The sequence below is a fragment of the Micropterus dolomieu genome, linkage group LG05 (assembly GCF_021292245.1).
Source record: "Micropterus dolomieu isolate WLL.071019.BEF.003 ecotype Adirondacks linkage group LG05, ASM2129224v1, whole genome shotgun sequence".
In the NCBI taxonomy this organism is placed as follows: Eukaryota; Metazoa; Chordata; class Actinopteri; order Centrarchiformes; family Centrarchidae; genus Micropterus; species Micropterus dolomieu.
In genome coordinates this window covers 9,277,531-9,305,311 of record NC_060154.1, presented here as the reverse complement: position 1 = coordinate 9,305,311, position 27,781 = coordinate 9,277,531, and the positions used below count along the sequence as shown (strand labels likewise).

The 27,781-nt window shown below is 40.9% G+C and overlaps 2 protein-coding genes across 7 annotated transcripts in view; one reads left to right on the top strand and one right to left on the bottom strand.

Annotated features, from left to right (window-relative positions):
- Positions 1-200: 200 nt before the first annotated feature.
- rfx2 (regulatory factor X, 2 (influences HLA class II expression)) lies at positions 201-27,177 on the top strand. 3 transcript variants are annotated; one of them, XM_046050622.1, is made up of 18 exons: positions 201-355; positions 11,876-11,984; positions 12,498-12,587; positions 13,967-14,049; positions 14,843-15,113; positions 16,393-16,467; positions 17,471-17,652; positions 17,844-17,963; positions 18,983-19,104; positions 19,470-19,588; positions 22,044-22,156; positions 22,370-22,521; positions 22,811-22,908; positions 23,237-23,386; positions 23,550-23,758; positions 23,916-24,069; positions 24,189-24,231; positions 25,038-27,177. In XM_046050622.1, exons 2-18 carry the CDS (start codon positions 11,877-11,879, stop codon positions 25,157-25,159), a joined length of 2,211 nt encoding a protein of 736 aa, XP_045906578.1. In that variant the 5' UTR covers positions 201-355; position 11,876; the 3' UTR covers positions 25,160-27,177. The 3 variants fall into 3 exon arrangements, with proteins under 3 accessions (XP_045906578.1, XP_045906580.1, XP_045906579.1); XM_046050623.1 differs by lacking the exon at positions 201-355 and adding an exon at positions 11,686-11,710; XM_046050624.1 differs by lacking the exon at positions 16,393-16,467.
- fcho1 (FCH and mu domain containing endocytic adaptor 1) overlaps positions 27,176-27,781 on the bottom strand; it is a 60,659-nt gene continuing 60,053 nt past the window's right edge. For all 4 annotated transcript variants that reach the window (XM_046050618.1, XM_046050621.1, XM_046050620.1 and 1 more), the window contains one exon: positions 27,176-27,772. In XM_046050618.1, coding sequence (XP_045906574.1) covers positions 27,744-27,772 — 29 coding nt within the window. In that variant the 3' untranslated portion in view covers positions 27,176-27,743. The remainder of the gene's footprint in view (positions 27,773-27,781) is intronic.

The following is a 27,781-nucleotide window of genomic DNA, read 5'->3' as shown; positions in this document are numbered from 1 at the left end:
TCCCAAAGTCAGACATCTCTGGATAAATTTAATTTATGTTAATGAGGCACTTCCACCGGCTACCTAGCTAAGACCACCTCCTAGTGGTTCATTTCAAATTTACAGCTGGATTTAAGTGGGCGGGGCCCGGGAGGGGCTCGAGTCCCGTTGACTCCGCCCTCTTTGACAGTGCGAGTCATGACGTAGGCATTCGACGGTAGCAACAGTTGCCCCGAGACCCCCTCGCGCCATAGTGACTGTAGCCGTGGAGACAGTTACTTACCAACGGGCGCAACACTCAGCAACAGCAGCAGCATCTGGATCCACCGAGCGAGAGGGAGAGAGGGGAAAGAGCAGAACTTTTCTCAAGGCAAAGGTGATTATATCTTTACACAATTTAGATTCAGAATTCATCTTAATTGGGGGGTTCTGAGATCGAATACGTTGCTAGTAGCAGTCTTGGTTATTTTCCACAACATAACTTTCCCTTTGTGAAATCCGCCCCAAGTTGAAAACGGCTTTCAACACTCTTCATTTATCTGACGTTCAGTTGAAAACAGCTTCACGCACTTAAAGCCAGCGTGTGAAAATTATCTATTTCACCTCTGCTGCTCATTTGGCTACACTTTGCTGAAACGTTATACACATACACACAGCGTCAACGTTACTCCAACGTCACTTTAACTTGTTGCTATGTTGTGTAACATTAGTGTGTCTACATGTGAACGCACTTCCAAGCTCGATCCCAGTAGGATGGATGATTAGGTTATGCTATCAGTCGAGCTCGAGCTAATGCTAACTTGAATAACCAGCAGCGATGAGTAGTGAGTAGTTTTGTTTTGAGTTCAGCCGTTTGTTGCGTTGTTAACGGCAGCTCCGTCTTGTTCTTCTCAACACGGACAAACTTCATTTCTTGATGTGTCTTTTCTTAGAGCCGCATTCAAGCAGGTGTAAATGTTAGCTAGCTAGCGTTAGCAACGTTGGTCTTGGTGCTCAAACCTGTGACTAACGTCCGCTGCAAGCAAACATGAACTCGGCAGGACAACTTTCGTTTCAGCACGCCGTTTGCAAGCTTTTTTCTGTGTGTGTGGGGGGGTCTGATTTCACTCAAAATCTGTATCGTAAAAGGAATAAAAAATATTTCACAGTCGAGCACGGATATGAACTTCTAAACGGCGACGTAACGACACTCATCATTAACGTTACCAAACCTTATGCTTCTTCCACTTGTCTCTGTCTCACGGAGCATAGAAAACTGTCAGGATGAACTAATCTTTGTAAATCATATTATATAACGCTATGCTATCTAAATGGGACAAAGTAGGTACTTCACAAAGTTTTTTATCATATTTCAGAAATGTGTTGAATAACTAGATATGTTACAGCTAGGTGGTGCTATGCTGGTTCTTTTACACTGTTCTGTCTTGTTTTTACAGTCTTTGGGTGAGAGATGGAGTATTTAAAGCACTGGGTTTTTAAATGTGTTTTAAAAACTAGACATCAAATAAAATACACTTGTACACTTTATATTAAGAATTAATAATTTGACCTGATTCCCATCCTCTCGCCTATTTGAGCACAAGTAATTTAGCTCCATCTACTAATCTTTCCAGTTTTACCAATATTACACCCATTGAACAGACCTCTAATGGCGAAGTTGTTTCCAGTGGCACTTCTTCATTGTTCAAGTGGCAGGTCTCATTAGGGTTGCTGTTTGACCTCTCTGCAGAGTTAAACGCTCATATCAATCTGTGCTATAGCAATAATGAGAAACCAAGGAAGATTAGACCCCCACTGATTGTAAATTCCTCTTTCATTGGTTTTACAGTCTAGCGGTTGCAGATTTCCAGCGCTTTGCATACCCTTTTTCTCCTTTTGGGAGTCTGTCTCTTTTTGTCCCCTGAGATACATTAAATGTAATGAACCATCTTTTCAGAGACAGCTGTCAGGTGCTCGGTCAATTGTGATGTTGCTATTGAAGCATCTTTGCAGCATGAAAATTTATCTAATTAATGCCCTCACTGCTAATGAATTGCATTATAAACTTTCAAATGTGTATGTACATAAAGTATTCATCTTGTAAAAGAGGACAGCTGAATGATTAATTTAGGGAGATGTATTATTGATGCAACCCAATATCTATTTCCTCTTAGGTGAAGAGGGGTCAAAAAGCAGGTCTGAGAGTGGTTATATTAATCATAATTAATATCCAGGCTGCATAATATATTACAATGTAATGTTCACGAAGCTTCAATCCCACTATGATTTTACTCCCAGAATATTTGAGGGAAGAATTGAATGTGCACTAGCAGAAGACTTGCCTTATTTTGAAGTACGTGTCAGAGAAAGAAACTAAACTTTGATTGGTCAGACAACTCACCGCAGTTACAAAGAAAATAAAGAGATGACTGCGCTGAAACTCTTGTGTGTAACCCCCGCCAACCCCACCCCCCAATTTGAGTGTGACACTGTTATGTTTACATGGCAACTTGATATACAGATACACCCAAGTCATGGAAAGAAAGGGGATGGAGCGGGCCAGGGGGTGAAATGTTATTCTTTTAAAAGTCAGTGTTTTTAATCAGGTTATTTTGATCTCCTTCTTTGTGGTAAGAGTGCATAGCTTTGGCTTGCAGAGGCAGGTCAGAAAGAAATGGTGCTCCGAGAAAAGAATTAAACAAAGCGGAAAGCAGCTGGTGGTTGGAGCATTAGTTTTAAAATTTCTTACTAACTTGTTAAGTACAGAAAACTATTAATGAGAATGTCAGTTTCAAAGGAGAGGTAAAAAAATGTTTGCTTTCTTTTGTAGCCTACTTATAACTGTCTTTGAATCTCACTCACCAAAGCTTGCCTTTATTGGCTAGCCTGCAGCCAGTGATCGTGCCATCTCTGGAGTTGCTTGCATGATTGTGCTTAGCGGTGTCCACTGTTCCCTGTGTGTAGTGCAGTTCAGCTATCAATAGGACAGCTGCAGTGGTCTCTTGGGGAGCGGGTGACCTGACACAGCTTTTGGTCACATGTTCTGTGTGTGCGTGTGTGTGTATGTGTGTGTGTGTGTGTGTGTAGGTACATTAGTGTGCTGTGTGGATGTGCTTGTGTATGTGTGTTTGCCCATGCTGTATTTAGCTTATCTTGATGAGGCCTACTGTTGCCTCGGGGAGAAGTTCTGAATCCAATAGCCTGCTACAGATATAGATATGGACCTAGTCATTGCCATCAGTTTTGTTGCTGCTGTTTACAGTGGATCATATTCATATAGAATTGCATAGATTTACCTACTGCTGTGCTAACTGAACTGCCTGGCTTTTGCACATTTAATTGTCTGATATTAATACAGTTTTAATGGGTTATCCCATAACTCCAGTCAAAGGCGTGTCAAGAAATCAGAGAGCAAAGCACAATAACAGAGGAGAATGCCTTGTGGGGCTTGTTAAGTGGAAAATAATAGTGCCGTTTGTACACATGAAATGTTTCAGTTTCATAATCTTCATAATTAATTTATTTGTGAAGGACTTTTCATTCAAAGTGATGTGGTGTTACTGTTTTATAAGTATCGGTTGAAAGGAAAATAGTTTAAGTGTACTTGTGACTCTCACATCACGTCTTCCAGCTACAAAGATTTTGGAAGTCATTGCAGGCTTTTGCTGCTAGGATACAAAGAAACATATACAAATCTTGTTGTATACCAAAAAAAATGTTGCCACTGATTGGCCCTCACAAGGCGGCAACAAGTTGAAACTCGTTGTGAAATAAAATGTTTTTCAGTCTGTCTCTCCTGTCTGTGTGTGTGTCATCAGGAGCATTCTTCACATTCCACCTGTTTGTATCGTAGCTACACAACTGCTAATTAAATTTCCTGCCACAAACAGCAGACAAGGCAGTGACATTTGCATCACAATGGCTGACCCCCCTCCCTCTCTCTTTCAAGCATGGATAGTAGCAGCCCCCCAGTCCTATCCTCATTTTATCTTTCTTTTGTAGGAGTTTTAGGCTAGTTTGTTAAGAGTTGTTTATTTGGCTTTAAAAAGAGCTCTTGTCAGTGTAAACCTGCTACAAAGTAATTACAGAACTAAGACTAGGCCTTTTAGTGTGAGATTTGACCATATTCGCAAAGGAGTAAACCCAGACAGTATTTCTAGATTTAATTTGTTGTGTATTCGGCATATAGCTTTTCAGAAGGTCTAATTAGTAGATTTGGTGGGTAACAATGGAAGAGAACACCATTGTCGCAAGTGGAAACGGCTAAATGGCGGATGTCCTTTATATAGTGCAGTCCTCAGATCCAATTGCTGGTCTTTGAGAACCTTCTTTTCCTACTCATTAGCTTCAAAGGAGAGCACATGTTAATGCTGTAATGCTCAATATGGGGGGTAATTTGAAAGCAAGGTTGTATGCTAATTATTTTTCATGTAACAATGAACAGCATTTGTGTTGCCTGAGTGAAGAGTGTTGCAAATTGCAGCCAGGGTAGTAGGTCTGGCAGTAAAACGTTACCCCTGACAAAGTAGTCAAACCAATCTGGTCAGTCGGTAAAAACAAAATGGAAGGCAAAGAAATGAATAACAACTAGATGAGGTTTTGGAAAAATTGCACTTAAAGAGCACCAAAATGTACACCAATAGACAGGATGTCTATTGTCAGGATGTCAACTTTATCCTGTCCCCACCTTTTACTGTATGTTCTGTGATTGCCATCTTGATGCAAATTTCCAACGCAGGAACACTTTTCAGATTCTTAAGTAATTTGATGGTTAATGATCTGGAAATGACTCTGAATAGAATTTACTAAATTAATGTGTGAATGCTGTTGATATTATGTAACTCACCATTTTTAATATCAAAAGCACATCACTGGATCTGGCAGTAACTGCATCTGTGAAGATGATTTAAAATCCAGACCTTGTTCCATAAGAAAGGTTGAACAAAGTGGATTCATGTTGCATGCTAGTTTGACTAAAATGATGCTAAAGAATGACTGTAAGTTGCTGTATTAACATTTCACCGTGTTGAATCACCAGTGTTAAGACAACAATGTATTAAACACATTCAGTTACATGCAAATGTAGCAACTGTAGTTAATGTAGGTAATGGTTTATTCTTTTGTGAATGGCAGCAACCCAGCATTTACCTGTGATCACTTTTCTAGTATGACCTGTCAAGAGTGAGCCCATGTTTAATATCTCATGTCTTGTACAGGGTTTGTTTGTGTCAAACACGTATTAAATTCTTAAATCTGAGTCTGATGGACAAGCATTTAGCGTGGTACAGTATTCCCTGTTGAACAACAGACACTTGGATCTGTCTCAAATTTCAAGCATTAACCGATTACTCATTGTTTGTGTCAACTGGTGCCTGTGAAAGCATACTGTACATACAGTATGATGTTTCTCATTGACTTATCTGTGTGGAATGAATGCTTGACAATAAGGCATACTCCTCCAGTGCAACAGAACGCTTATCTCAGGTTCATCGGTCAAGATCGAGGCAGCATGGTGCCAGCAGCTGAGGTCATCTATGTAGAATGTGGTTCCTTGGTAAAATAAAACTCCCTAGTCTACAGGTTGGAAATACACCTCAGCATTTTGCATCTGGAGTAAGTATCACACAGAATAGGATGCAAGTCTGGGGTAGGCTAAAGCATTAGGATACTTAACTTTCCAAGTTGTCAGTCTTGGTGATTGGTTTTGATTTAATGCAATTTCTTTGTGAAGATTTTCAAAGAGACAGCAGCATTACCTCCAGCAATGAGGTAATGTTTGTAGTTCTTTTATTTGTCTGATAGTGAGCAGGAAATCTAATTACCTTGTTAACATATTTCATAGAACTAGGTACAAAGGTAGGCCGTGGCACAAGGAACAAGTGATTAATTTTTGATGCAGATCAAGATCATGGATCCTTGTGGATACAGGATTAAAAAAAAAAAAAGAAAAAAAAGACACTTCACATCATGACTGAATATTTTCTTTCCTATTTTCTCATGAAGTGCTGTTTACTTAAAATATTTTAAATGACTTCATATTCATAGGATTGAGCAGGGGTATGTCTGCTCTGGGTTCTTTCTGTTTTTTTATGTTCAGTGATGTAATTTAAGAGGGACACATATTATGTGCTTTGGATTTAGCTATGACTATATTTAAATTGAGATTTAGCAAATCTTTACATGCTGTGCAAATATAAATGTAAAGGCCTTGAAGTAAATTGAAGGATCACTAAAGTTATTGTATGATTGTAATGTGTTTTTGGTGTGCCAAACATTAACAATGTCTTGGAAAATGGGCAATAAAACAGATATGCAGGAATCCTGACTGTAACAGTCAATATTTGCCAGTTTCTGTCCGGTCCCCACCATCTCTCTCATCTCTAAGCAGCCAGGTGATTTGAGTGAAGTTCCCTCCTTTGTGTGAACAGTATGGTAGCCTTCACATTAGATAGATACTTGTCATACAGAGACCCTGTGGTCCCTGTTGTGACTATCTCCACGCTCCTTCCCTGCTCGCTTTTGTAGTGGTTTCCAGTTTAACTTCTCGAAATGTTCAGTTGCAAATCCTCTTTCTTCATCTGGAGATGTTAAATGTTAAGGATGAGGTCTGGGGGTGGGTGGATGGGGGGGGCAGTGGAAATCTGGAAAGGGTGAGAAGAGGGTTGGGGGAGGAAGTTGCTAGTGTAGAGCATGGGCGAACACACAATCTCCATGGCAACGGTTTGATCTTTCTCTCTGTGGCTGTCAGGCCTGCAGCGCACACGGTGACGGAGTGGACAGGCTGTGCTGATGACCAGAGGTGGTGGGGAGGTGAGCTGGAGAGCAGAGGGGGGCTTTTGGATCAGAGACAGTGGCTGGTGCCTCCTATTTCTCTCTCTCTCTCTCTCTCTCTCTCTCTCTCTCTCTCTCTCTCTCTCTCTCTCTCTCTCTCTCTCTCTCTCTCTCTCTCTCTCTCTCTCTCTCTCTCTGCCATCTGCAGACCCCAAGAGCTGCTTTGATTGGATTAGCCATGAATTAATGAGACAGGCTTGAAGAACAGCCTCTGTTGTGGAAATCTCTTATCATATCTTAATTCGCTCTTTGTGTGAGTGCGTGTGTCTGTGTGAATTTTATTATATTTTTTTCAATGAAAGAATCAAAGAAGAGCAAGTCTAATGTTTTTTCAAACGCCCAAATTACAGGTTGCTTTTCAAAAAATTCTCAAATTAAGGAACACGTGTTATTAGAGACCTGTTGCTCCTGGTACATATATCAGTCCCTTCAGGATTCCCTGATGTTGCAATTGCAACTATTAACAAATTCTACAAATCCCTGTGAATTCATTGCGACATAAAATTTTAACCAATCACCGCAAATGTGGCCTATCATCACCGTATTCCACAAAACAGCTTGTCACTTCCTTGTTTACAAGACGCTGCAGACGTGTGATACCAACGTCTCACATTTGCCGACAAAAACAATAAAAGGACAGTGAAAAACAGTATCTAGATCTTCTTTACCAAAGTGGGGGTAAAACGCTTTACAAAAGTGCAGTATTGTGGTTGAAAATAAAGGAAATCATGATTGACAGAGTGGCAAAAACGCATGGAGGACGTCAGACGAGACAAATCACTGTGACATAAGCTGAAAGAACTGGTGTAAATATGCAGGGTTAAGGTTAGGCCTGCAAAATCCAGGAGGGACTGTTTAATAATTCAACTATAGTTCTAAAGTTAAAAAATGACATGTACCTTTGCAGTACCTTTTTTTTTTTTTTTTTTTTTTTTTTTTTAGAAAGCTGCTCCAATATCAGGCATTTTAGACTGCAACAATCATTAAAAAGGCCTGCAAAATCCTGGAGGGACTGATACATTAAAAGTGTGACATAGGGATACATCTGAACATGGCTGAACAAATATCCTGTGCAAGTGTCTCCGCTTTATTTTGTTTTATTGTCCCCTGTGTTAGAAAAAAGTAGTTTTACTATCTCCTCTGACCAAGGAACCTTCGAAAGACTCGACTTGCTTTTGGAAGTGTTCTTTTTGGGTGGCATGACTGTAAAGCAACCTTTAAGAATAGACAGTTGTCTCCCTGATGACTTAAACATTCCTCCTCCTTTTGAGCACCAAGTAGTCACAAAAACGGAGCACTCCATCCTGTCCTCTTCAATCAAGTCAAAACCAGCGTAGTCTGTAGTCTGTACATTTTTAATGCAACACAGGAATAACTGCCTCTGTGTCCCCTGGTGTCTGAAATTAATAGCTTACATAGTATTTATTGTTGTAAGTTTCTACTTGGCGTGAGATCGAGGGATCAGGTGGGGGGATGGCGTTGTTTGGTTTGGGAAGTATTCTGTTGGTTGCATAGCAACAGGCTCCTGGAAACGGGAGTGGACGGTGTTGCCACTAGCAACCGTTGTTGCTCTGCAAACAATGTGGGCCAGTGCAAACATGAGCCAAGACTGTGGGCTCCTGCTTTTAATTGAACATCTGTATGTGTTTTTCTCTGATTGAGCCCTGTTTAAGTTAGATCTGTCAGTGAGGGATGTTTAAATCTCGTCTGCACTGTTAACATTATAGACTACAGCTTTAATGACAGTTTGTGAGGCTTTGGGGTTCTTAAAATGTGCCTTGTCTTATTTCCGTATAGCTTTCAAATTCAGGTAAATTTTGAAAGGAGAAGCTGTTGTTGTAATGTTGTTAAGTGCTCATCTGGGATTTGCCTGAACGAAACCAGGCTCACGGACCTGACATGAAAACGGACTTGTGTGTGTGTGTGTGTGTGTGTGTGTGTGTCTTTGCGTGTGTGTGAAGTTGTCTCTGGGTTCGAGGCTTAAACATTTGGCCCTGAACAGCAGCCGATCCAGAGTAGCAGTTTTGCAGCAGTGTGCTGTGTCTCCTGCTGTCTTCTACCTTTGTGCCTTTCAGTGCTGCTAGTAGGGAATTTGTGTGGCTTTTAACCTTCCCTGAACACCAAGCAGAAAGACTCCTTTATGCCTGTACTTTCTCCTGTCTCTCCCCCTCAAACCCAATCATTTGGCACACTTCACCATACCTATTAAAGCCAGCAATTTAATTGCCCTTTAATAGCTGAAAACGTGCAGGTCAGTGCTCTGGTTTCTTATCCCCCACCTTCTTGCCATGCCACCCACTCTTTAATGGCATAAAGAAGCCCAATCAGGCTTGTGTCACTTTCGATAAATGATTGGATTGTTACAAATGTATTTATAACTGAAGTGACACCCCATAGACAGATGCTTGAGCATTGCAGCGGCTTTAAAAATGTTCACTCCTTGTTGGCATCATTCTGATAATAGTCTTTTGGTACTTTAATGACATACAGGAAAGATGTGTGAAGAAAAATTGTGAGAGCCTTCACATGTAAATGCTAATTGTGCTAGCAAATAAAATGAAGATGGACTCAGAGGGTTGTTCAGGGTAGACAGAATGTGGTGCTTAGGACCATGTGTGTGTCTGAAGATTGACACATATCAGGAATTTCAACATAGGCCTCCTCCACTCAGTCTATTAGTCACATAGGCAGAGCAGTGTCTTTGCCTGTGGCAGAATCTCCATACATGGAAAATGCCAGTGGTGGCACACCCAATCTGTTGTTTTTCTGTCTTAAAGGTACACTCTCTGATTTTGTTTTGGCATCCAATAGTGCCCCCAAACCCTAATTACTGATGTCTAAAACCTAACACAGTTCTGTTTCAAAAAATATTAGTTTTGTAGCTAGCTGGGAGATTTAGGAATTTGTGTGCTTTTTGTCCCTTGAAGATTCAACTAGTGTATCTTTATTGATGTCAGTCTGTTTTGGTTATTTTAGATAGTTTACAGATCAAAAGTGTAATATTCTGTTCACAGCCAGTTTGTATTTCCTTGTCTTTTGATCACCTACACATACAGTAGAGAGACATACATACAATACAAAGAGCTGCGTTTGGAGAACCGATGCTACATTTAACATTAGTTACAGAAGTAGAGTGACAGTGCCAGACTCGCTCCTCCTGTAAGTCAACATGTAGTGTAAATTGAACTTCTTGAGCTATGTCAAAACTTGCCCTCGTTGCGATTCTGGGTAAAATGAGAATCACTGATTTTTTTAATCCAGAGTAGAAATTACAATTTAGTGTCAAGATCCATAGGGAAACTATTTTTTAAATTGTCATTTTCCCTTGCAATTTCCTTTTGCCTGTGGGAATGTGATTATGGGTGGTAGGGATTTTGTGGTAGTGTCTGCGATGGCTTCATCATGTTGTATTTAGTGGCAACATTTGAGGTGGTTGTATAAATGAGTAGTGTTATCGTGTATCATCTAAGTCTTTAACTCTGAAAATGTTCCACAAAAGAGGACGTGACTCCTGTTTCGGTGTGAGCACAACATTTTTGTTGGAACGATGGTTTGGTTAAATTTATTTCCTCTTCCTCTCTCCATCTCTGGTGGAGTTTCCTTGATTCTGACTCATTTTGCCCCTGTTTTTCATCTCCTCTTTAAGTCATATGTTAGATTTGTTTTTATTTGTCCCTTCTGTCTGATTTTAATTTGTCACATGGTATAAGTCATTTTGTGATGAATTTTGGAGACACATTTAGATCACTTGGCTTGACACAACAGATGCAGGAAAGCCTTCTTAAGTCTTATCTGAGCAGAAGCTTGAAGTGAAATCACAAGTTTAATAGCTTTAATCGTGGAGCCCCTTAAGAAAGTTTAGTTTGATTCTTCAGAAAGCAAAAACAAAAGCGCAGCTGCACCTGTTGCTTGTATCTAATAGCTCAGCGTGCAGATTACTGTAGCCTAAGTGGTGTTCATTAGATATCTTCCAGTAAATTAAAATAACAGCGTAGTGCATGTTGTGTGTTATGACTAATCACAGCGTGCCTAGAGCAGGTTGTGTCTTGTGGCCCCTTCGCTGTAATGCTCCTGGTGAAAACCATTCTCTTGTCTACCTACTGACTTTTCCTGCTGCTCCTGGATCTTTAACCAAAGACTGCTCATCAATTCAACCCCCCTCCCCCCAACCCTTTCCCTTATTCTAATCCTTCTCCCCCTCTTCTCTTTGCATCCGCAGTCGAAAGTTCCTGTGCAAGAGCTTTATAAAGGGGGGTGGAGAAGTGAACGGGGAGGGGGGGTGGTCGTCATGGATTCCTCACCATAGCAACCGACAAACGTTTACAAAGCACTGAGGAATTTCCTCATATCAGCTGGATTATTGGAACCCTCAGAGATCGGCTCTCGTTCGAAACAAACGCTGGATATCATCAGGACCCTGGCAGGGGCTGGAGCCCCACTGCCATTTTCATTTTTTCCCTCTTCATTTCTTCTTTATTGAGAAAGTGGGGAAGTCGTTTTTTTATCTGCTTACTCCCCCTTACAGTTCCATTCTTCTCCCTGCCTTACTCCCACTCTTTCCCTTTCTTTTTTGAAAAAGAGAGCCTTTGTGTCACTCCATTTTTAGCTCCCCTTTGCTATGCTGTGCACATTGTCACCAAGTGGAAAGCCGAGTGGCGGCTGTGGGTTTCGTCCTCAGGAAGAATTTCAGTCCTGTTGGTAACTTGAACTCCTGTACTGTAACTTTTCCACCTGGGTCTGATCTGTCAGCAGGACCAAGAGTGTATGTGTAATACTCTTGGGCTGCTTATTTCACCATTGATCAAGTCCCAAGGTGGGCAGCCTCTGGGGCTCTGAGAGCTTTACTTACTCAGCTTGACTTGGCAAAGCCAGAAACCCCCTGGGGGACAAAGAATACCCTGGTGGCTCCAAAAGAGAAGGGGTGAGCATTTATTTAGTATGGCTGTCCATGTGTATAGACTTGAATTGCTCTTATTCTTTTCTTCTAAGCATCAATATTACTGTTAGAGAGTGTCTCTTTTGTCTAGTATAAAATTCCTCCCCACTCATGTCTTTTCTCCTTCTCCATGTTTTCCCTGCAATCCAGCATGCAGAGCTCCGAGGGAGGGTCAGACACCACGACCAGCGTGGCAGCGCTGCGGACGTCATCATCGGCTCAGGCTCCTGTGGTACAGCCTGTCCCAGCCTCCCAGCAGGTAGGGTACTACCTCAACCCTGCTGCTACTGTAATGACAGGACAAATGGGGAAAGTCTGTAATGACTTAACTGTTCCATCCTATTTCTTTCCAAATGTTAAGCATAAAAGAGTTCCCGCTGTATTAGTGCTTGTTCATTTGAGAAGAAACCTGAAAAGAAAACCGTACAATATCTTGTAAATAATTTTCTCCTGGATGCACTCATAGTTTGTCAGCAACTGAAACTGCCACCTGTCCACTCTGCCAGCAGATGCCTCTTGTATCTATTTACCATGCCAGCTTCTGCCATAACTTCTCCCTGCCTTATTGGACCAGTACATCAATTTTACCACCGCCATTTGAGGCGATAGAAAAGCCACAATACTGTATGAGCATTAATCAGCACTAGCTTAAAGTCTTGTCTTTGTTGATATGTTGTGTTTTCTGTCATCATATGTTTACCGTGATGTGTTTATGTGTGTGACTGTATACATACATACCCATGTAATTGAGTTATGCCTTGTATCCACACAGAGGGTGCTGGTTCAAGCCACAGGCTCAGCTCAGAAGGGAGGACAAGTACAGCAACTTTCAGTACCCAGGGTTCAACAGGTCCCTCAGCAGGTACACAGTGCTGTACATACTTGTACACCCCTTGAAGTTTTACAATTTTTGAGAGGATTAATATTTTGACCTATAAAGTGTTTTCTTTTACAGTAAAGTAATAAGAAAAGTACATTTATTTCTAAAAATTTCAAGTAAACAGAATCTAGTGTTGGCAAAATAAACACATAGCCTGTTTCAGCAGGGCTTATTTGTCTCACTTTTATATAAATATTTGATAATTTTTTTCATGTCTCATTCGGGTCAGACTGGGGCATTGTAGTTTGGCCTTCGACTGACTCATTAGATAGTTAAACAGCAACCAAATGATGTTCGTGTTGAACACTGAGTAAGGATCCCAAACATGGCAGACCATTCATTCCACCGAAAGCCGCTCATCTAATACGTGTGTTAAAATGTTTCCCCTGCTTCCTATGCCCCTCATAGGTGTGTGAAAGTGTCTTTCTCTGGCTGAGCCTGGCCCACTGACTGCATACATGAATAACATGAATATAACATCTTAATACAGCACCTGGTAGCTTTTAAAGAAATATTAGCTCTAATGGTTGGTCATTAAAAGTATTTTTAAATGTGCGTGATGATGAGGCTGCTGCTTTTGCGATTATGTGTATGGCAAAAAGGTCTTCTCTGGGTCCCAGGGTAAAATGTGAACTTGCTGCAAAGCCCCTGTGATTCCTGGGGGCTTGAACCAGATCCCAACACAAAATCTGTGTGATGTGTAGCGTCTAATGGTGAAATCCAGGAGCTGACCTGACTGCTATTAGCTTGTCTTGTATTTCTGGCTGTTGTGACATGACACAAGATTAGCCAATAGCGGATGGACAGTTACCTGCTTTTTACCATTTTTTTGCCTCAGTACGTCATTTATTGCCAGTTGTGATGTCAAATCAAGCTTGTCTTTATTAAACAACATATGTCATTATCAGTTAAAATCAATTCAATTGTGATTTCACCAACTTTGTTTTTAAATTACAGGGAAAATGTGCATTTTGCTTTTTTTTCCCCACTCGACATTGTTCCAAATCACTTTTACTCCTGATGCCCTTTCAAAATAACATACTTATCTAGCAATTCAAATATTATAGAACTTCTACAAGAAACTTGGTAGGTCTGAATACAGTAGTTTTTTATTTTCAATTATATTGTTGAGGCTTCAGTTTTGGACAAATAATTATGCAAAACCAAGGGATGTACAGATGCTTTCACTGCACTACATGTACACACTGTAATAGGTGTGCACATGCTTACACCCACAAGCAAATATTTTCATTTATCGCAGCAGTTGAAAGTTTAAAACGAGTTAAATCTCATTTGTAAAAATACGGAATCAAAAAGCTTTTCCTTTTTCTTGCTTTGATTTCCTGTTGTCTCTTTGTTAGGTGCAGCAGGTGCAACATGTCTACCCATCACAGGTCCAATATGTAGGAGAAAGTGGAGATGCTGTTTACACCAATGGAACAATGTAAGCAATGTTACATTACGCCACAATTATAACAAATTATGATACATATTGTTCACTGAGTAGTTCAAGTACATTATATGATAAAGTTTAATTCAACCCAGTAAAGCATAAAATTGTATTAAAATCAGTTTTAGTAATAACTTAAAGTTTTATATTGGTATGGTTTGGTTTACATATGTAAGCCTTAATATTGCCCGTATTTGTGGGATTTTAATGTTAATGTTTGCCATATTTAACAACTGCCACTGTATTAATGCAAGACGGTAAAAGTTTTTGGTTTTCACATTAAACAGACAGTACTCTGCATAATATTTGACTCCACTCCAAATACAGACTCATCTTAAATTATGTATGAATAGGTGCTGGGTGAGTAATAAGACTTTCCAGACCTCTTTTCTCATCATTTTCACATCCAACTTGCTTTTAAAGTGGCTTTAATCAAAACACCTAATTGAAGCCAAGGACCGCCCCCCCCCCCCCCCCCCCCCCCCCCACACACACACACACAGTTTGGTGTCTGATTTGACTCCAGCATAACCAGATATTTTGATGACCTCCGTTATATTGTTGTCTGTGTAAACAAGATTATGTGCGGTTTCAGCAGCGCTGTGTTGCTGTACCCTTCCACAAAGAAGTGAAAATCAGAAGATTATAAATGCTCTTCTTAGACAGAGCAGAAACTGCTTTTGTACTCATGGCCTCCTAAAATTCATCAGTTGTCATGAAATGTACTTTATTCAGCATTATTATGGAATGACATCATTCCATCCTAATTACAATGATCTCTCCCCAGCCGAGCGGCCTATTCCTACAACCCCGAGTCTCAGTTGTATGGGCAGGGCAGTGGGGGAACCTACTTTGACTCACAGGCTGGGGGAGCTCATGTCACCACAGTGGTCTCTTCTGCCAGTGGGGGGGTGCCCCCTCATGGCATGGTGGGCATTGCTATGGACGTTGGCAGCAGCCACATTATCTCCAGTGGAAGCACCTACCTGATCCATGGAGGAAGTATGGAGGGAAGCCGCAACCACATATCACACTCATCACGCTCCTCTTCGGCTATGGTGAGCAAGACCCATACCAATTCCCTGTGGTACTCTGAAGCACTTTTCCCAATAGAATGGGATTAATGAGCCAGCAAAACAATCAAACTGTAAATCAGAGCTTTACACATCCACCACAGACAGAATGACTTACTGAATACACTTGGGGGATTGTTTGTCTTTTCTCACCTGTTATGTGGCCAAATTATAGTTTTTATTCTCTAAAGAACATAAATAAGTTGTTACTACTAACTCTTAGTACAACAGGCCTTACTGAGCAGAAATTGCCATTACCATATGGTGTTGTGAGATACACACTGGTGCAAACTGTCATCACTGCCACCTGAGCCTGTGTCCAGACTGGCCAGGCTCCCGGACAAGCCTGAAAGGCAGGGAGAGACACACAGGGTTTATAGCAACCTGAGTTGGGGCCTCCCAGCTCTGCAGTAACACACACAGAGCAGAGCAGTACAGGGCATAGAGCCTGTAGATTCGGGACACTGGCTTAAATAATTCAGCACTGCCTTGTTTCGGAGGTTTTCACAGGCACTTGAGCGCCCTGTGAAACAAAGCAACCCCTGGGGCTCATTACCATTTGGCCATGAGCCCTCCGGAGCCTTCTTAAGGCTTGGAACGCTGCCTCCCTCTTTTTCCTTTTCTTCCATGGCTCAGTCAGTTTGGCTGCAATACCACATATCTTTTCTTTTTTGACTTGATTTTCTTCTACAGCTCAGCCGAATGTCGCTGGTTTAGTCCTTCACTTTACCCGCCAGTTAACCAAACACAGAATAATATGCCATTGTATTTTAAACCATGACCCATGTGTTGTAGTTACAACTAACTCACTTTTAATTTTTCTAATATTATTTCAGAGTTTCATTGTTTGATACATTTTTGGGATGGGGCAGGATGGGGGTAGGCTTCGTTGAACTAGTGTCCCTAAACTTGATGTGACCTGCGCCCCTGTTTGTGGTTCCTATTTGCATAAATTAGAGTGTCTGACTGCAAACCTTCACTGAGCAGCTTAACCCTTGATTTGCATGCTTTTGTCAGTCAATAAAAGATTTGGCTGCAACACTGACTGATTTTAATGGAAATGGAGCGATCTGGCTGCTCGCTAACAGTCTTATTTCCTTTTATCTGTTTTTTTTTTGTGTGTATTTTTTTCATATACCCCTGCTTATTTCTGTCTCCTTCTTTTTATTTTTTTCTGTCTCTCTCACTCTCCTGCCTCCTCCCTCTTCTGTGTCCACTGTTTTCTTTTTGTTTTCTGTTTGTTGCATGCTTCTTCTTTCTTTAGCTTGAAATGGCGATTGAAAACCTCCAAAAGTCTGAAGGAATTGCAAGTCACAAAAGCAGCCTGCTCAACAGCCATGTAAGTCAACCAGGAACTTTCTTTTGAAAAGGACATGAAAAAAACAAAACAAAACAAAAAAACAAGAAAAAGCTGAACCTTTAGGCAGCGTGTTCCACTTGTTTTCTGCAAAGTTGAACACACTACCTTCTGCTAGCTTTACTTACCCTCTGCACTGTCCCACTGACACGCATAATTGTCTCAATTAGTTTTTGTCCTTCATCTGAACTTGCATATGCTATCACTTTTTGCTTAAGAATGCATCTTGTATACATTTGTTAATACTCTGCATGTACTTTAATTGATTGATTTTTCAAGATTTCTGTTCATTTTTTCTTCTAAGTACACCAAGACATGCACTCAGTGTCAAAACATTTTATTGCAGTATTACTTGTTGTTGGGAGGCCGTCACTCAGTTAATAAAAATGCAGTTAAAATAATGCAGTTTAAATAAGATTTGTGTAGTTGTGTAGAAATACTATGCTATGCATGATTTTTCCCTACATTCCAACTCTTAACCTCAGCTGCCATCCTACAATCTCCATGTCATTTGAATGAATAGTGTTGTTTGACGGTATCTGCTTTAAATCTGATTTGCAAATTGGATAATTTGAGCTTTTTATGCAAATTCTTTATGATTGGGGTGTTAAAGAAAGACAGCTATGACTGTGTCCTCCTCAATATTGACTGTCTTGGAGATTTGCCCGATAGAATAAGTAGCACTTCAGATGTTTGAGTGCTCACTCAATCAGCCATTCCTTATGCTGTAGTCACTGCTTCAGGCCTAAGCGTAGCAACAGCAGAAGTGCAATGGTCTCTTTGGTCTTTAACCTCCTACAAAAAGTGGTTATGTGTTTTGTGCGTGCGTGTGTGTGTGTGTGTGTGGTGTGTGTTATCTGTCTTTTGATATGATAATAAGATGCACTGCTCCTCTTCATTTCTGGCCAGGTGACTATCAAAGAGCAGACTTTATCCATTGGGGCTCACTGATTGCGCAACTGTGTCTTCCTCTGTTTGTTTTTAGCTGCAGTGGCTGCTGGACAACTATGAGACAGCGGAGGGAGTGAGCCTGCCCCGCTGCTCACTGTATAACCATTACTTGCGGCACTGTCAGGAACAGAAACTGGATCCGGTCAACGCAGCCTCCTTCGGCAAGCTCATCCGCTCAGTCTTCATGGGCCTGAGGACCCGCCGCCTGGGCACCAGGTACAAACAGGAAGAGGTTGTAGCCGATGCTGATAACAGTAATCATGTAACCATTATAGATGTGACGAATATGATGATGCTTATAGGCATTGGAGACTTGCTGATGGAAGAGGATAATGATAGTGATTACATTGATGGCAAGTCTTCTCCTCCTCACTGGTTTCTGTCTTTTCTCTCACTGGATCTACCAGAGGCAACTCTAAGTATCATTACTATGGCATCCGGGTGAAGCCAGACTCTCCACTCAACCGGCTGCAGGAAGACACCCAGTACATGGCCATGAGGCAGCAACCTGTCCACCAGAAACAGAGGTCAGCACTCTCTCCCAGTCTGCCATTTTTACCTTTTCTCCTCTCCTCTACTTTCCATTTGTCTTGCTCTCTGTCATATCTATCACAATTTTCAGCAAAATTCCATTCATCCTATGCCATTTTTTTAGTTATCTTTTCCTCTGGCAACAATTAATTTTAGTTGTCTTTTGAATGACAATCGTGTATTCATCAAATTTTACTTTTGATACTATTGATATTTACTCTGCTGCTTACTGTGCTTTAGCTTTTGTCTTGTCTGATAACTCCTTCCCTTTTCCTCTCTGAAGTTCTTTGCCTCTTTTCTTTGCTGTTTTCCTTTTCTTTCATGGTTGCTTATGTTTTTCCTAAGCCACCTTTTAGTAAGACATGTATCCAAATCTTTAAAACAGTGCTAGTGATGGGTTGATTGAATTGAAAAATTAAATGTTTATTAAAGATTAACTTAACACCCCTGAAAATCTTGTTTTTGCTGACCTCAGTGGTTTAACTGTTTACCTTGTCGCAGTGATGCAAAGTGTACCCCACGGTGTGTCAGTACACCATGACATCATTGTTAGGTGTGGCTTTGGTACAAAAAAAGCACAGTTCTGACCACACCTTGTCAGGTGACTGCTTTTCAGCATGGTTTTAAGTTACGTTTTAATGGTAATGTGAAATGCACAAAATATACCGCTGTAGTGTGTGTGTGCATGTACTGTAGGTCACTACTCCATTGCATTTTATGTATGCATTAGTTTTCACATCAGAGACAAATATATTTCAAAGGCAGCGAGAAGAGTAATTTCAGTAAACCAGAACTGTTTGCAAATGTTGTTTTCCTTTTTATCACGCCCCTGGCATTCCACTTCATTAGTCTCGCTTTAGTTAAAGGTGTGCTTACCTGCGGGTATCTGTGTGGTTTTTCATTGGAATGAAAACCTGCACAGTCCCAGCCCTCAACGTTTCTTTCTTATGTCATTAATTCCTTGTCTTTCAAAACCCAACTAACATACATGTCCTGTCCTCTGATGTCTGTACAGGTTCAAGCCTCTACAGAAAGTGGACGGTATGTCTGACAGCCTGTGTGGGAGCTCTCAGCACTGTAACAGCACTCCAGAGCAGTCTGTGGCTGCTCAGAGCCAACACCACCAGCAGTACATAGGTAAGAACAGGAGCTGGTAGGTTGCCACGACAACTGTTTGTCTTCAGTACGTTGATACTCAGATCAGACAAGTGTTTTAGACTCTCATCACTTCTTTCTTCTGATTTTTCCTGCCCATCTTTCATGATGGTACTAATAGATTTCTTTCCCCAAATTAAATCAGAGTGGAATCATATATCATATTTACTCAAACATACATAATAAACACACGTAATAAATGTAAGACTGGTAAAATTAACTGCCAGGCAGCTTGTTTGTTGAGACAATGTGTTGACATACACTCTATGATCTACCCATACAGCTTTCAGCTTTTATGTATGTGTGTCTGTGTGAGTGACACCTGTCTACATTTTTGCTTTATGCAGATACGTCCCACACCTTGCCTACATTTCCCTCTCCTGACTTGGGCACCCAGCCTCTGCCTGAGCGCATCAACATGAATGATATTAAGAAGCTGCAGACACTCTACAGAGACCACTGTGAGGTACGTCATATTGCAGTACCACTCTTTTTTTTTTTTTTTAATTACACCCTTCAAACCTTAGGAAGGTTTAAACAAATATTAACATTTTGAGCAGCGTCTTGCTCCTCTGTTTTGTAGTTCCTCACATTGAGACCTGCAGCAGAGCTTATCCCTGGTTACACCACACACTGCTTTCTGTTCCCTCAATCTCATAGGGTGAGGTTGTTATAGGAGTGCAATGTTAAATCAGTGAAGAACTCTTAAAGAACCTTTAAACAAACTATATAAAATTGAACTATATATTTTGTGATCTTTTTTTCATGGTTTACTTTGAGCAGACAAATATGCTTGTGGCTGAGTGCCACAGACATGGTAAAGTAAAGTCTGTCGCTTGGTTTTGAACTTCTTGACTATAAGAAAAATATAGAATAATACTTTATCAGGGTAAATGTGTTTTAATAAGGGTTTATACACATCCTGAAACAGAAGACACAGTGAAAGCAAACTACAAGAGTCAACAGGTGTCCAGCTTTTACAGAAAAATCTTATGAAAAACAGTACTAGAAAAATATATTAAGAGCTAAGAAGAAATGGCTCCTTGTTAATAACATATCACGTTGCAAAGCATAATTCATAGTCTAATGGTAGGACAACACTCCAGCATGGAACACATTGGCAATGAGAAGAGTAGAAAACTTATTGAACATTAAAATTTGGGGGTTTTACAAGCAGTAGAGGGGCTGTGATTAAAGCAGTGGAGCTTGGGCTTTATCATATTATTCCTGCCCTCCCCTTGTCCAGTCTCACCACGCTCCCTTTGTTCCAGCCGTCTTTTCATCTCAGTGCAGCTTTCAAGACATGCCAATTAACCTTTCAGCACGCTGGGTGGACATCTTGGTGTCTTTGTGGTGGCCTCCCCTTGGGCCTTTGTGTTGCCTTGTCTGTGGACAGGCACATGGGCTCCTGTCTTTGTCTGCCAGCGCATTTCTGTCACTCTCACAAGTCTGTGTATTTAATGTTTATGTATTTCATTTTTTTCCTTTTTTGTAAGCCAACAGTGACCTGTTAACACATTAGCCAAGACTTTTATTGACATCATTTAGAGTTACAGCACAAATAAAGGTATTAAGTTGGCCTAAGCATAAAACAATATCTTGTTTTTTTTTCATCAAGTTAAAGTCTCTTTTTTTGAGCAGGGCTGTTAACAGATTTGTATCCACAGCCAAATATTCAGGTATCAGCTGTGCCTTTTAATTTAATGTTTAAGCATAAATTATTAGGTATTTAATAAAACTTTGAGGGTAATAAATCACGCTGTAAACCGCAGTATTTGGTGTGTGTGTGTGTGTGTGTGTGTGTGTGTGTGTGTGTGTGTGTGTGTGTGCACACAGATGTGAGTGGTTAAGATTCGGGAATCTGCCGCATGTGTTATTTCTCCTCCACACTTTTTTCACTTTTTCCTGTGTGGTGAAAAACCATGAAGGCAAAAACGCTCTTGTTTAGAGGGGATGGGGAATTCTCCTTTTTGTTTTGGAGTTCTGTGTTTGACCTGTTGCTTGGGGCAACCGTAAACAAGGTTGCCGTGGCAACGGCTGGAGAGGAAGCAAAAACATATCATGTGATTGAAGCCCTACACTGCTGTGTAACAAGATCCAGCGGCAAGTGCATGTCCTGCCAGATAGAGAAAGAGGAGAATCTCCGGGCACGGTGTGAATCGTACGTGCAATGCAGAGATATACTGAACAGTTTGAGGCCAGTAAAACAAAAGCGTTTGACCTCTGCCTCATATGGAGTCAGGCTGACGTTTCCTCTGGTGAATGTCCTCAACAACTTCCACAGCGCTGTCTTTTCTGTTTTACCTTTTTGTGTGTGTGTGTGTGTGTGTTGTGTGTGTGTGTGTGTGTGTGTCAAGGTTTTGTCCACACACATTTTGGTGTTAAGTTAAGGCTTTCTCTCTAAACAAACCCAGAAACTAGTTTATCATTTCAGATCACTAGCTTACCACTGCTTCCTTTTGCGCTCTTGTAGCGTTCACTTGTGTGCAGTATACTCTGCTTTCTAAGAGTCTCATGCATATGAAGAGGAAAGAGGAAGTCACATGGGTTAGTTCAGGTCAGCACCTCACCACTAAAAGGAGACAAATATATGCATAAATCCATCAGACTAATCTGCTTTATAAAGCCAACTGAGATTTTTTTTAAACTTAGTGAAATCAACTAAAAAAAACTCCAGATGAAGCTGAAACGTGGCCTTCAGGATCCTCCTAATGATTAATGTGCAGGGAGCTTTGTTTGAGCTGGCTCATTGTCTAACTAGGAGGGCCCGGAGTGAGCGAGAGGCTGCCTGCTCGCCTGTAGAAACTTTGTTGTGTGTCTGGTTGCCATGGCTCAGCTCTGTATGTTTTGTCCCCCCTCCCCTTCCCCCTTCTCTTCTCTCTCCCTCACTCTCTCGCCCCCTTCCTCCCTCTCTTCTGCAGGCTACGTTGGATGTTGTGATGAACCTCCAGTTCCACTACATTGAGAAACTCTGGCAGACCTTTTGGTATTCAACATCGCCATCTAGTGACGGAAGTACTACCATCCCCAGCAGGTCAGATCACCATACAGCAAGAGCAAAGGCTTCAGTATTGAAAAGAAAGTTCCTACTTAATATTATAATCAGTGTATTGTATGAGCTAAATTAAATCTTCTATTTTAACAGTATTTCAAGTCAAAAACTTTAACATTTAGAACAGTTTTATTTGAAAGACTGCAGTATTTACAATTTGGATATATGTATTTATTTCCTCCTGTCTGTGTGCAGTGATGATGACCTGGAAGGTGTGATCCCCACCGAGAAGCTGGTGGCTCTGTGTAAATATGAACCAATCAGACTATGGATGAGGAGCTGTGACCACATCCTCTACCAGGCTCTGGTAGAGATCCTCATCCCTGATGTGCTGCGTCCTGTTCCCAGTCAGTACTATTCATATTTGTATTTATTATAAAACAAATGTAAGATCCTATGAATACTAATACAAATCTAATTATTATTGTCCCAGTATTATCTCTTTGCACCCTCAGTAATACATTGACACCACACCCAACATTACATTCAAGGGATTTTGCCATTTATCCTGCTCCAGAACTACTTTAATCTTCAGTATTGCATTTGGCTGCGTTTGCATAACTCTACTTGAGGCATGTTGTACATAGCTGAATGTAGTAAAATCAGTTTGTAATCCAGGCTGTTCTGTTTCTTCAGGCACTCTCACTCAGGCCATCCGTAACTTTGCCAAGAGTCTGGAGGGCTGGCTGACTAACGCCATGACCACCTTTCCTCAAGAGATCGTCCGCACCAAGGTAACAAGAAAATCTCTGATCCCCCGAACTCTTATATAGATTGTTTGTGCACATACAATATGTAAATTATGATATTAAAATATGTCTCTAGTGTGCAGATAATTTAATATATCACATTTTGTTACATACCCAGCCATTAGTTAACTATTATCATTGCATGTGGCTGGTTTGTGATCCATGATCCATCTTGTGCACAGAGAGCTCTAGAAACCCAAACTGGTTGCGTTTACATCTGACATAATTTGACTATAATAATAAAACATAAAACATAGTGAAATAAAATTTCAGGCTCCATCATGGATTCTCTGGTTCTGTCTCCATGGTGTAGGTGGCGGTGGTCAGTGCGTTTGCCCAGACACTGAGACGTTATACCAGTCTGAACCACCTGGCCCAGGCAGCCCGCGCCGTCCTCCAGAACACCTCCCAGATCAACCAGATGCTCTCTGACCTCAACCGGGTGGACTTTGCCAACGTCCAGGTAAACTTGTCTGACAGCTTTCCTGGTTATTTAACGTCAAGACTTCACGTTGAAACGTCAGATGTTGCACAAATGTGCAGACTGTTTGTGTCGACTCTGAGTTTTCCGTCTCTCGCTGAGTGATGTGGTTTTCTTGCGGAATATGTTTGTTGTGTCCTAACAGGAGCAGGCATCATGGGTGTGTCAGTGTGACGAGAGCGTGGTTCAGCGTCTGGAGCAGGACTTTAAGGTCACCCTGCAACAGCAGAGCTCTCTGGATCAGTGGGCCACTTGGCTTGACAACGTGGTGTCTCAGGTCCTGAAGCCTCACCAGGGCAGCCCCAGCTTCCCCAAAGCTGCACGCCAGTTCCTGCTCAAATGGTCCTTCTACAGGTACGAGGGGGGAACAGTGAGGCAATTTTAAAATCTCTACATCAGTCTGGTTTGTTACTTCATTTTAGGGAAAAGCTAATTTAGCTTAATGTGGTGGTGTAGCTACATGAAACTGTCTCCAAACAGCATTTTATAGATATCTCTCTCCTCCCTGTAGCTCCATGGTTATCAGAGACCTGACCCTGCGTAGTGCAGCCAGTTTTGGCTCTTTCCACCTGATTCGCCTGCTATATGATGAGTACATGTTTTACCTGGTGGAACACCGTGTGGCTCAGGCCACAGGAGAAACTCCTATTGCTGTCATGGGAGAGGTAAGAAAGGAGATATTTGAAACTGCTGTGGTTGCTCAAAACACTTTGATGACAACGATGAAAATTATGTTGAAAATTGTGTTTTGTTGCTCAATGCTCTCTTATCTCTTGAATCACAGTTCAGTGACCTGAGCTCAATGATGCCATCACTAATGGAAAAAGGTAAGCCTTTATTATGTACAGTGCTCGGTTTTATATTAGTCTGGTTATGTCCTAGCTAACTGGCTCTGGGTTTTCCCAAAGCAATATTAAAAGGATCAGTCTGGTCATATTCTGCTAAGACAAAAACCAACCTTGTTAGTTCATCTCTCAATACTTTCTGTCTTTCCTACTCAATGTCTGTGGCCCCAAGCACATTTATTGCTAATAAATCTTTCTGAAACGTGTTGTCAGTGTACATTTAATTTGAGCCATATTTTGAGCTGTGATATCTTGTTGAAAATTTAGTTGTACTTGACTCAACCTGATCAGTTGCTTCCAGTACTCCAGTACTACTAAAGAATTCCCATGGTGCATTGGCTTGTCTACGGGAAATTCATCCCTAGCATGTTTCCTGTTGGTGGCGAAGTTTTCATAAGTAATTATATATTTTTTGATTTTAGTTTAAGAGGAACAAAATTATGTAAATTAATATTTCCCAAGAGTCTGAGGACTTTTATTCATTTTTATTTATTATTTTTATTAATTTTATTTTACTTTAATTGAGAAAAATTCATGTCTGCTTTTACTGACTACTCTTTGGTTAAAAACTTGTGATATAAAAAAAAAACATGTGGTCTGTTGAAAACAAAAAAAGATTTCTGTTATTAGTGCCAAAAGGCAGTGTGCGTGGGGCCCTTAAAGGGTTAAAGACTTTCGTTTTCAATGGGAACCAATGGGCCTGGAGGTAAGAGCCACAGACGGGGTGGGTAAGTCAGTTAAACTAAAGTAGTTTGACTCCAACAATCCCCCTCTCTTTGCGCCACTAGATGCGTCCTTCTCCGACGAGATGAGTGATCTGGGCAGTGATGCTGACGTGTCCAGAGGGCCTACTGAACCAGCTGTAAAGAGAGAGAGGATTGAAATGAGCCACCCTCTGCAGGAGATGTGAGTCGAGTCTGAGCAGGGCCGGACTGAAAGCCACAGGGACCGGCATCTCTCCCTACAAAGGGGCTTTTTGAGGTCCTTTGGGACGCAGCGGCTTTTGGGCCGAGCACACTGCGTCCTCCTGCAGTCAGTGTGTGCAATGTACATAGAGAAGAAAGTAGCAGTGTCAGTCCTCCCCTCACTAGCGTTCATAAGGATGGTGATCTTTCTCCCAGGAAGCTCATGTCTTTCTTTTTTTACTCAAAGGGGTATAACACAGGTCTGATTTTCTTTCTGGTTTTTGTTGCAACTGTGAATGACTTTGTGCAGTACCTTTTTATTGGATGTGTAACTTTTGAGTGGTGGTGTGTGGTGTTTGTGATTCTTCTTTTTATTTTTTTTATTTTGACTAGCTGTGCCATAGTGTAATTTGAGTGCCTTAGATCGCTAACTTTGAAACCACCACTACAGATGTCTATCTGTCCCTCAGCTGTGCCTCTACCGCAGTATGAATGTATCGTCTCCAAACCTCAGACATTCAAAGCACCTTTAACATTGATTAGGTGTAGGTGTGTAACACTCCTTGTTGCCTCTGCTGCAGCTTGCAGCAAACACATACATGAAAAACATGCAACCTACAGACCCAAAGGACCTTTCCCTCAGTCGTTCCCACCAGCTTAGCCATAGTTGTGGCTCTGTAGGGCCTCATAGTCTCACAGTAGTCAGGAAGGCGGAGAACTCGTGTTACCTGTGTAAGATGTTGGTTTGTTTACCTCAATAGATTTCTATGCTGTGCTCTGTTTGGCTCAGATGACATGAGGCGTATTTAAAATAAATAAAATAAAATGTAGCCACTGTTGCGGTTTGAGTCTCTCCCACTCCCGTTTCATGTAAATATTTCTCCACAAATGGTTTCACATCCTGTGATGGCTCCTCTGTTTGCTCAAAGTCCTAATTCAGTGACTCATATGTGCAGACCTGTGGTAGTTTACTCAGCTGCCACAGAGATGGGAATAAATAAACTTAATGAGATGGGATGTTACAACCTAAACTGGAGTCTGGTCTGTCTCATTGAGCCTCGTTTCCAGATTTGAAAAAAAGTGGTTGTACATTTAAACTAGGGAAATTAATCAATACATGGTAAGAGTGTTGACCTGTAAAACCAAAATTCTTACACAAAAAGACGATCTCTTTGGCGTCTGAGCCAGCTCTCTGACTCCAGATACTTTGACCTCACGCTGTTACTGATAAAAAGTCTTATGTTCTGTTTGAATTAGATTAGATAGAATCCAGTGAGTTATTTGGGGAATCTGTCCATAATAAATTATATATACATACACACGTAAATAAATAAATAAATATATATCTTTGTATGATGTAGAAATTGTATGCTCTGTGACCTTCGGTCTTTGCCCAATCTCTCTCCTCACCCTGTACTTGGTTGGTCACATTGTATCAGAAGAAAATGCTTTGATGTGTAATTGATTAGACTGGCGTGTGTGATAAATTTGTTTCTAATCTCAGTTGTTCAATGTATGAAATTCAATTATTACTGTGGTGCTACTGCGCCCAGGTAAGCTATTAAACTGTCACAAGAGAAATTTCTATTTATGATTCTGATTTGATTGACATCCGCTTTGTGTTGAAATTTGATTTATTTTTTTCTCTCCTCCACGTTCCCCCCCTCGGGTTATGATTTTGTTGTAGCGATGAGAATCCTTGAGCTTGAGTTATTTAAGGCTTTTTGTAACTTGTGCCTGTCACAGTAATTTGCCTTCAAGTGCTTTGGAAAAAAAGTAATTTCTGTGTGTACTTTGTAATGTTTTGTAAGGCTGTTTTAGATTTTTTGGCGGAGGATTATTTTTTATTGAACTAGATTTGGTTCTTCTTACAAGTATACTGAACCCTTATTTTTGTGCATTTTTAAACCTGTTCTTGACTACACTTTAACTAGCCTAAGGACAGATGGTCTGTAATAAACTGCATAGTTCAGCTGTATTTTGTACTTGGTCACAATGTTTAATAAATTGGTGTAAACCAAAAGGTTTGAGCACATTTATTTTTATCAAATAATCAACATCACAAAACCTATTTGAAACAAACAGAAGATTTACAAACATTTTTTTTTCCTAAGGTTTAATAGAAGATCTTAGCTCACAAGTGACTCGTTTGATCCTTTAAGATGCTCTTCCATACAGTATTTACATAATTTAAAAATCCTAGTTTCCATGGCAGCTCAGTTTCAGATAGTAATTTGCTTAACTTTATTCACACACATCTTTTTCCTTTACTCTGTAGTTCAAGAAAACATCTAGCTCAGTTTGCAGCCTCAGTACAAACAGAGGAGATAGAAAAAGAGTTTCCCTCCTGCTAAAGGCAGGAGGGCGTGTACTACACACAACTTAATTTAGAAGAAAAGAAGAAGAAAGGGCTTGGTCCTATAACAGCAGGACACTGTCAGAAGTAAGTGCACATCGTCCTTCCCGTCTGAGCTGTCAGTCTGAGTAAAGGTGCCTCGACTCAGGTTTAATGTTTTACCACGAATCATCCTCTCTCCTCCGTCCAACCCCGACTTCTCTGAACCTGCAGCCAGTGGTCCTTCACACGATTCACAAGGAACAGCCTGCCATGTACTTCCCTGTCAAAA

What these genes read in the sequence shown, in the direction of transcription:
- rfx2 (XM_046050622.1), top strand. Translation starts at nt 11,877, where the DNA reads ATGCAGAGCTCCGAGGGAGGGTCAGACACCACGACCAGCGTGGCAGCG. An exon ending in ACCCGCCGCCTGGGCACCAG is followed by an intron (nt 17,653 to 17,843) that starts GTACAAACAGGA and finishes TGGATCTACCAG; the next exon opens with AGGCAACTCTAAGTATCATT. An exon ending in CTCAAATGGTCCTTCTACAG is followed by an intron (nt 23,759 to 23,915) that starts GTACGAGGGGGG and finishes TCCTCCCTGTAG; the next exon opens with CTCCATGGTTATCAGAGACC.